At 45.3% G+C, this 10,295-nt stretch overlaps 1 protein-coding gene across 2 annotated transcripts in view; it reads right to left on the reverse strand.

The window, feature by feature from the left end:
* MYOF (myoferlin) overlaps positions 1-10,295 on the reverse strand; it is a 169,564-nt gene that overhangs the window by 14,534 nt on the left and 144,735 nt on the right. For both annotated transcript variants that reach the window (XM_004369943.2, XM_004369942.2), the window contains 5 exons: positions 9,762-9,917; positions 9,240-9,331; positions 5,008-5,178; positions 4,132-4,280; positions 1,916-2,055 (listed from right to left, as the gene is read on the reverse strand). In XM_004369943.2, coding sequence (XP_004370000.1) covers positions 1,916-2,055; positions 4,132-4,280; positions 5,008-5,178; positions 9,240-9,331; positions 9,762-9,917 — 708 coding nt within the window. The remainder of the gene's footprint in view (positions 1-1,915; positions 2,056-4,131; positions 4,281-5,007; positions 5,179-9,239; positions 9,332-9,761; positions 9,918-10,295) is intronic.

Below are 10,295 nucleotides of genomic sequence, written 5' to 3' on the forward strand. Positions count from 1 at the left end.
CACACACACACACACACACACACACACACACACACACACACACACACACACCCTCTTACAATGACTTAAAGTTGGGCCCTCTGCCCTTCAGAATGGTTCTCATGCTGTCAACCTATCCATTAACACATTGCCTACTTGTTGTCATTCTCAGTTTTGTGACACCCAAGAGTTTCTCTATGTACCTCAAGATATAAAATCAAAATAATGTAAAAATGTTATTTAATTTTTCAAAATAAAAACTTACAACATGGTACTTTCAAAGGAAACCCACAGGAGGGACTTAAGCAATGACAAGAGCATCACTGGTCCCAAAAGGCCGGGATTCCCTGCCATTGGCTCATTAGTGCCTGCCCTCTGGTAGGAGACTTGCACACAGGGGGAGGATGGACGCCTGGACTGACACTTGTGCAGGCTGTCTTGGTGAGGCACTGCCCAGCTCCTTGACTGCCACAGACCAGGTCAATCCATCGGCTGGAGTGTTCTTCTCGACAGGTTAGGAACGCCATTAAAAAGCTGTATCTACCATATGAACCAATTTACATTCCACAGACTGTTTTTGGATGTTCTGTAGACTGCCTTTATGACAAAAACAGACTGGTATTCAAGAAGGTTGCCAAGGAAACTACTAGATTGGCTTCCTAATGCATAGTGATCAAAACGATTTAACTGGAGCTCCTGAAAAGAGATATATTTTACTGTGCTCCTGACTCTCTTCCAACTAATCTCTAGGGTTCAAGGTTCTATAATACATCAAGCACGCTGAAGAACCTTAGGCATCTAGTGTCTACTAAGACTGAGCCACAGTTTGTGTCCAATGCTATGATAGTGGGTTGGTGGACTCCTAAGAAGAAATCTTTCTCACTTTGCAATTTCTTGAGGCTCTTTACTCAAATGAGGCGTAGCAGGGGAGAGAGAAGGAGGAATAGGCTCTTTGAAAGAAGGAAGAAGAATAAGAAAAGGAGGAAATGAAACAGAATAAAAGCAAGAAGAAAGTGACAAAATAATCTAGTCAACTCAGGGTTCTCGTGGCCACTTCTTGGAGATAAATTTGTCCATGGTTTTGCATGCTTTATTGATAGTGTCAGTATTGTCAGTGTCAACAATATTTATATCCGTTACATCAATATGTTTTAAAGTGTGATCCCCTAGCCACTTCCATCAGAACCACTCAAGGTACTTGTTAAAATTCAGATTCCTGGCCCCACCCCAGACCTATTGAATGTGAAACTCTGCAGGCACGGCCTAGGAATCTTCATGATAACAACCTTTCACACTGATTGTTTTGTCATTTGTCACGTCTCTCCAGGTTCTCTGGAACCTGCTCCCCATTTTCTGGGCTTGACCCTCCCCCATCACTATCCACGTGGTCACAGTGAGCAGCCACCTTGTGCACTATGGCCCTGCTTCCCTGGCTCTTTAGTCTCAGATGGAACCTTTTCACCCAAGCTGGGCCAAGCTCAGTCACTTTGCCAGACCCTGCCTTCCTGGCTACAGCTGAGTGGTCCCATGGAGGACTATTGGGCCAAGTTGGGCCAACCAATCTCTTCCATGTTTGGAGGTAGATGGGGCTACATTATATCATAAAAACCCTCAGGAACTGTCCATTATGTTCTGATGCATAGGAAGGTGACCGAAGCAAGAGAGCAGACTAAAATATACTCAGAGAGAGAAAAAGAGATAAGAGACCCTAATTCAAGTTTGTTCAGCATCATAGCCACTCTCCTGTTTGGATTTTGTGAGTTACTTGAAAATTTTTTCCAAAATTCTCCTTTGTGATGAAGCTAATTTGAGTTTTATTTCTATTTTCTGCAATCAAAAGTATCCAAATGAAATAAAAGAGGCAAATCTGTGTCATTTATTGCTGTTGGCTTTGGGGTTTGGATGATGGGTATTCAAAGATGGAAAGCCGCTTTACCTGGGAAATATTGGGCTGGAAGGTGCTGCGCAAAGTCCTCGTTTCCACATGTTCAGGGACCAGCCCCTGAGTCCTGAGGATGTGAAGGGCAAGCCGCTCATCAGGGGCCCCAAGGTGTTGGTGCAGAATTCTGTTGGCTTCTGGAACGGGAATGGAATGGCATTGACACCGGGTGGGCATCTGGGAAGAGGTCAGCCAGGTTGCTCTGAACTGCCTGCAGCACTTCATTCCAGATTTTGCAAAACAAACTGGCAGTGCCAATGTGCAAACTTTTGACTTAGGAAAGAGTCGTTGATAGAAGTAGTTTCTGACTAGGGGCCCTGCCCCACCCAGGCTCATATCCAACTTCTGGGCTGCCAGAAGCCAAGGGACCAGGACACACCAGAATGTGTAAGTGAGAGCAGCCTGCATTTCCTTCCGTGGCAGAGGCTCCCAGCTAGACGGTTTCCAGCCTCTCCTGTGGTTGGGTGTGGCCATGTGACCAAGATCATCTAGAATGTAAAGTGGGTGGAAGTGATGTGTGTCTTTTCCACACTGGGCCCATAAACACTTCCATGTAGGATAGTCTATGTACCTTTCTCTCTTGCCACCTTCATGCAGATGAGAAGAGCAACCCGGGGAGTCTGAGCTGAAGAATGGCAGAGCTCTAAGATGGAAGGGGCCTAAGTCCAGGAAGCATCGCCTGGAGGAGGGCCACCACCTGCTAGGAATATCTGTTTTGCATTTATGGGAAATAAATGTTTACTGTGTTAAGCCATTGAAACTTGGGCGTTTAATTGTTTCAGCAGCTGGTATCACTGTCGCATTTTTAGAACATAGCCCCCAAATTCTCAGACACTCCTCCCATCAAGAGGTGGGATCTCTCCCTTTGAAGCTGGGGACAAATTCAATCAATAAAATATGGAGAAAAAGACATTGTATAACTTCTAAGGCTAGGCTCTGGCAGAAGTCATCTGCCATGTAAGAAGCCTGACTCCCCAGGGACTGCTTGTTGTAAAGCCCTATGTACATGCTCAGGTCGTCAGCCCCAGTGGAGCTCCCAGACTAGAGCCAGCAACAACTGCCAGCCATGTGCATGAGCACCCTGGCTGTCCAGCCCAGCCAAGCTTTCAGATGATGGCAGCCCCAGCTGATATCTGATTGCAACCCCATGAGACACCTCAAGTGAGAACTGCCCAGCAGAACCCTTCCTGAATCCCTGACCCACAAAATCGTGAGCAAAACAAAATGATTGTTTTAAGATGCTAAGTTTTGGGGTGATTTTCCATGTAACAATCGTAACTGGAACAATCTCTATGACTAATATAGTTTTTTGGGGGGAGTTGCTTGATTATTTTGGGGTACTTTTAACTACTATGACATGGTGCTTCCCATTATTTATTCCTAATAGGCTTTTCAAGTTTACACGTTAACAGCAGCATCAACATTTCTTAAATATCAAATCATCCCTGACTTTGACTAAGTCCTCTTCAAAATGAAAAGACAAGACATGGTTTCTTACAGTGTCAGGAATAAACAGCTCGGGATCAGGAATTACTTTCACTCCCGTGTATCTTTGCTCAGTTTTCTCTGGATAGCCTACATACCCTGCAAGGCCAGCCCCACCACCACTCCCCCTCAGAAGACACCGCTCCCCACCATACGAAATCATGCCATAGCTCTTATGCTCTATTAAGCTTACTTCAGTGTTGTCATCGTGTAGCTAGCTGTCTATGTGTCAAGGCAGGTTGTATTATAAATTGCTGCTTGGGAAAGAGCAAGACCCCAAGCTCTGACGTGAGCCAGATGTGAGCCCAGCAGGCTCTTCAAACCAGCCCCCAACATTCTGGAGCCTTCTCAGAGAAGGGCTGGAATAAATGATGGAATAAATGTGGAAGACAAATCCCTGCATCACCATATGAGCATTTTTGAGTTAATTATGCATTACATAGAAATTAGTTAATTACCAGAACTTTGTGTTCAAAGCTTAAGTGGCTGTAACCCAAACAGGTCAAGTGAAACATAAGAAAGACAAGAAAATGTGTCCACTCTGACACTTGACAAGACAGCTGAACTCCACTATAATGTGGCTTTTGTTAGATAGACTCATGTGTGCAGAGTCTCATATACTATAATTAGTAGTGGGCCTGCCCATCTTCCTCCCCAAAACAAGTCCAGAAATGTAAATGGGTTACTATGCTTTGTAACCAGCTTGCAATCCATAGCAATGTGCTCACCAAATTCATCCAAACTGTAGTCTCTTCCTCCATATCTGATTCTACTTCCATCTTCGGAAAGGATGGGTGGTAGATAGCCTTTGAATCTGGCTACACTGTGAAGCAACTGTGTTGGTTTCAATTGATCTCGCCAGGTATTTACTCCAGAACTGTGAAGAACATCACATGTCCCAGAGTTACTGCCAAATACGCAAGTTCTCCTTGAATTCACACACACATACACACATACTTACAGATGCTTCTTTATAACAAGGGGGCAGGGAATATGATCTACACTTTGACTTTTGCCTAGAAATTCATTTCTGATCCCTAAAATCTACATGCTATTTGGCCTCAGCCAATTGATCAAATTTTTGGCCCTCAGTTTCCCCCTCTGAAAAAATGAGGAATTTGACTGAGATCACTGTAGTCATAAGAGGCAAACTCATAAATTAGAAATTGCAAGCTATGTCTCATTAGATGCTGTAGAAAGATGCTGTATAACACTCCTGGGAGGAGGGACATCACAAAATCGATCTATTTTGGGGTAGGGGGAGGGAGATCCTTGCTTCCCAAGCCCTCAGTTCCTGATATCAAGGACAAGGGCTCAAAAAGGGGGAGGGAAGGGGCTGGTCCTCCAGAGCTGCGGGCTGGGCACTGTGCTACTCCAAGGTCCATCATTTTGCACAGATGATGATGTGAATGGTGTCCCTGGAATTGGGCAATGCAATGGCCCTGAGTCTCCCTAAGATAATCCTACTATTAAAAACAGTAACTTGTCTAACTCAAAGGAGCAGCAGTTCAATGAAGAAAGGCACTGAGGTAGAGAGTCAAAGCTTTCCCTGGTATTAATGTCAAATGAAACAAAATGTCTGATTCATTGCCAAAGCAACTTACATACAATACTGCTCAGGTATGCCGCAGTGGGACCCAAACCGGGAAAGGAACCGGTTTTCCAGATCAATAATTGTCTCTCCCACTTTTTCATCACAGGTAAAGGTGTCATAATCATAGACAGAAATTTTCAGGTCTTTTTCTTGAGGTAAGTAGCAGCTCAGTTCGTACATTCTAAATAAACAAATGGAAGGTTAGAATCTCCATGATCCATCCAGGTACCTCACAAGCCCCAGGGCTCTGTGCAAAGAACCCTAGACAATGGCTCTGGCCATTGGAGGAGAACATGTCAGCTAGGATAACCAGGGTGGGTGGTAGTGGGTGAGGTGCTTTATAAATAGTAAATACTACATTAGTAATAAGAACAATAAGACAACATGAGCTAGAGTGCTCAGGAGAAGAGCAAGGGCTTTAAAAACCTGGGTTCAAATCCCGGCTCTGTTGGTTACTATCTGTGGGACCCTAGGCCTGTTACCTAACCTCTTTGTCCTCAGTTTTCTCATCTGTAAAATGGTGATAATAATACCTACCAAACAGTGTTCTAAGAGTCAAGTGTCAAGTGGAGAAATACATGGAGCCCTGGTGGTGCAGTGGTTAAAGTGCTTGGCTGCTGACAGAAACATCTCTCCATGGGAGAAAGATGTGGCAGTCTGTTTCCGTAAAGATTACAGCCTTGGGAACCCTATGGGACAGTTGTACTCCGTCCTACAGGGTCGCTATGAGTCAGAATCGACTTGATGGCAAGAGGTTATGGAGAAATGTATAGAAAGTATCTGGCATGAGTGCATTGCTAAAAAGCCAGTAGCTATAATAATAAATTATTATTAATTATAATATTATAATTCTATGGGTCTGCCATTGGCTTTGGTTTTTTAAGGCTTTTCCAATTTATAGAATCCATATTAAAATGCAAACACTTGCAACATAAAGGTAAATAATCAAACTGTACTTTTTGTCGTGAGTTAAAAATGTTGTACACGTTCTTGTATAGCATAAGCTCCAGGTGGACGGGGTTTTTGTTCTGTATTTGCTGTGTCCACAGAGATACTGGTCCCATAGTAAGTACTCAGTTAAAATATGCTGAAGGAAAAACTGTAAGAGGCCTCTCCCATCTCTCCGTCTCCCTGTGCTTCCACTTCCCCTTCCCAGTTCACTCTGCTGTGTGAACCCGTTTCTGCCCAAAGAGCCAGAAATGTTAATCCATTTGAGCAGAAGGGTGTGGGTCAATGGGATTCTGGCAAAATGCTTCCAGAATGTCTTCTAGATAAATCTCAGCTACTTCTCCAGACTGTTGCTCCATGGCAGAGGCCTGAGGGAGGCAGGTAGCCACATGAGACAAGGTGCTTGAACCAGGATCACACATGAAGCACTGTATCCACACATACCCATAACACCACATTTCCAGCACTGGATTCCATTGTTACGGAATATATATCCCTTGAGAAAAGGAATTCTTCAGTCAAATAAGGTTGAGAACCACTTCTTTTGGAGCTCCTCTGGACAAATTAAAGGCTCTGAGAAGTCCTGCAATTATTCACCTGTTTTAACCCAGGACTCTCAAAGGTTTGACTAAGGAATACTTTCTTTCCTTTGGAATACCAGTGAATATCTCATGGAAGACACTGATATTCCGTTGAATGTGGTCTAGAGAATGCCATGATGTGGTAGGAATATGCTGAACAATGGACCATCATAAGGGAAACATTAAAAAACAAAAAACCAGTTGCTGTCAAGTTGACTCCAACTCATGGTGACCCCAGGTATGTCAGAGTAGAACTGAGAGCCATAGGGTTTTCAATGGCTGATTTTTTTTTGGAAGTAGATCGCCAGGTGTTTCTTCTGAGGTACCTCTCGGTAGACTCGATCCTGCAACTGTTTGCACCACCCAGGGACTCCAAGGGAGACATCACCCCTGCCTTAATTCCTGTCCCAGAATCCCTGAGACTCTCCACCGAGAAGAAAGTCACCTCTAAGACTGAGGTCAAAGACAAGAGCAGTCTAAGGGGCTACAGAGATGGCATCTTCTTGGCTCCACCCCCGGCTGGATGAGGGGAAGTCTGCGCCCGCGCCAGACGGATTGGCTGAGCAGAGTCTGACAGCATCACTTCCTCCCAGAGTGGCTCCAAGCAAGAATTTTCCTGCCACTTAATTAAGCTTGTGCTTTCCTCCTCGGAGACGGGCGATTCAGACAGGGCCGCCTTTCTCCGTTAAAAGCCGGCGCTCCCTGCTTCCCTGTCTCCCGCGCAGGAGCCCTCCTTCCTGCCCTGCGTGCCTTTTCCTGTCTAGACCTCAGGGCTGGATCAGCGGAAGAAAACGAAAACGATCACATTGCGGTGCCAGGGGATTACTTCCACACGCTGGCCTCGGCACGCGGCCTCGGGGTCTACAGCACAGAGGTGTGCATGCGTGCAGGTGTGTGCGCGTGTGCACGTGTGTCTGCCGGCCCCGGGGGCTGAGTGAGTGTGAGGCCCGTGTGCACGTGTGCTACCGGGTGTGAGAATATGTAGGGGAGAATGGAGTGTGTGGACCTGAGAGACTGAGTGACGAGACTTCTGTATCTTTGTGTGGCACGTGCACACATGAGAGAAAGAAAGCGCAAGGTCAAAACCAACAAACTTGAGTAGGAAAGAAAGGGAAGGGCAAGATGTTAAAGCCAAAAATAAAAATACAGGCCACAAGGCAAACAAGAACACAGTGTTCTCCCACTAGGCAAGGTTCTGGGAAAATAACACTGTTTTCACAAGTGTTTTGTACAAAGAACATTTTTCTACAGGTAATGGCTTTGCCATGAATATGAAGCATTACCAACGGCACTGGAAAAGCGTGGGGCTCGGAGCTGGGAAATTCTACCCGAATCTTGACTCTGCTACTTATAAGCTCTGTTGGCAGAGCTGTCAGCCTGTTTCCCTCCCCTGTGAACGAGGCTGCTAATTCCTGCCCTGCCTGGGTAATAGGTCGACACAGAGATGAAAATAAGACCCTGGCAGCAGCATTGAAGCCACACAGACACTGGAGGCACACGGCCTGTGTTTGAATCCTTCCTCTGGCTCTTACTGGCTGGGTGCATTTTGGTCCTTTACCTCTCTGTGCCTTAGTTTCCTCAGTTGTAAAATGAGGATAGTAATAGCACCTCTGAGTTGTAGGTGCTTTATATAAAGAGCTCAGCATAGCACCCGGCACATAGTAAATGCTCAGCAAATGTTAGCTATTATTAAATGTGGAAGCAGTTTACAGCTAAAAAATGCTGGTCCCATTTAGAGGTTACTTAGATTTGCCTTACTCTTGTGATGGCTCTGACAAGGTAAAAATAACAGGCCAGAAAAAAGCCCAGACTTACAATGATAAAGAAAATAGTGCTATTTAAGAATCATTGGGACAATTATTTAAGGCTTATAAATATCTAAACTAAAAAAAAAAAAAAAAAAAGTGAAACATTTTTGAGCCTGGGAACTTTGACAGATTGATGTGTCCCTTTGTTTTCTCTTTCTATAATATAAAAAAAAAAAAAAAGAATCATTGGGAACAGATGACAGATGAAGCAGAACATTTTGACTCCATCACTTTCAGCCCCTCCTCAATTTTGAAAACTGGGTCAATATATTCACTATATCATACTGTCCCAGAAAACAGAGCCCAAACTGGATCCAGGAAGTGAGAGCCAGCATTTCACTACAGTTGAGTCACTCTGCCTTTCCTTCTTGTCTAGAAGCCACCAAGTCCTTATGTTGACTCCTAGGCCTGTACTGGAGTCCCAGGGTGGTGCAAACAGTTAACATGCTCAGCTGCTAATTGAAAGGTTGGAGCTTCAAGTCCACCCAGAGGCACCTTGGAAGAAAGTCCTGGCGATCTACTTCTGAAAAACTAGCCACTGAAAACCCTATGGAGCACATTTCTACTCTGACACGTAGGATCGCCAAAAGTTGGAATCAATTCAATCGCAACTGGTTAGGCCTGTACTGCCCCCACCCACCCCCCCTTGATGGCTGGCTCAGGACAAATCTCTCGTCAGAAAAGCCTCTACCATGACTTGGTTTTGTTTTCTTCATGACATATTCACTTCCATGAAAACTTTTATTTGTGTGTTTACATGCTGACCCGCTGCGCCCCTGACTGGAAGGTCTCTCATTCATGGCCACAGCTTCAGGGCCTAGAACAGAGCTCGTCACACAAGACGTCCTTAGTACACTTTCAGAGAAGAAATGAGTGAGAGAAAAACCTTAAAAAATGTACATTACCTGCCAAAAACTGGGTTGAGAGTATTGGGAATGTAGTGGTCTCGATCTTCAATGACTTTTTTGCCCAGTGTTATTTTTATATAAGGGTCACACTGTGGGGAAAAACAGATGGGATGTTATGTCATCATGGGGTTCGAATTTAAGTCAGTTTCTGGGACAGACTCAGAGGCCCCCACACCCATCCTGGGGTGGCTGCCGTGGCACCGTGTGTCTTTCGAGAGGCAGTGTTGGGGTGAAGGGCTGTGGGAGGGAGGAGCTGCGGCTTTACCCATGACTGGCTGTGTGACTTGGGCAAATCTCCAAAGTCACATCTGTAAAATGAGAAGGATGAAGCAGAGGATCTAAAGCCCCTTCAAGCACTTAGATAAATCCCCACAGGGACAATCCTTCTGAAGACAGTGTTTTGACAGAGAGTCTTTCCCTGAGTGAGATAACAAACGCCCAGAAAGAACATGACAATTATTGTGGCTGATGACTGTAATTATCTTGCTACAGGAGAAGGCCCCACACCCAAACTCTTACCAGGCCATTGTTGTCCTGGGGCTGGAACTCTAAGCCTCGAACAATGTAAATCCTAACCGTGCATTCCTGTGGGACGCTGTCAGGTAATTCCCGAAACTTCCTGGGCGGGGCTGGCACGCTGGGGTCATCAGACAGCGGGTAGATTCTAAAGGAGCCCTAAGAGAGAGACACACATATGTACCCACAGGGTCCCTGCTGAGCTGGGCAGAGGGCTCCTGGGCAGTCCCCTCCTTCCCCAGGACACTCAGGGACAGCCACAAGGGTTGTGGGATTGGGTGATGAAGCGCTACCTTTTGTGAAAAAAACAACCAACATACACTGTACTTTGCATATTTGCAACAGGGAAAGTGCAATGATTATAAGGGAGCCATTTAATAGATTATAGGAGAGAAAGGGCAGGGCGGAAGCAGCGAAGCCAGGTGATAAACCAGGCCAGAGGTGGAGGTGGCCTGGACCAGTCTGGTGGCAGAGGTGGTGAGAAGGAGTTTGATTCTGCGTATATTCTGAAGGTAGGAAGCAAGTAATTTTTTTAAA

Source organism: Trichechus manatus, unplaced genomic scaffold (genome assembly GCF_000243295.1).
Source record: "Trichechus manatus latirostris isolate Lorelei unplaced genomic scaffold, TriManLat1.0 scaffold00007, whole genome shotgun sequence".
NCBI classification, from domain to species: domain Eukaryota; kingdom Metazoa; phylum Chordata; class Mammalia; order Sirenia; family Trichechidae; genus Trichechus; species Trichechus manatus.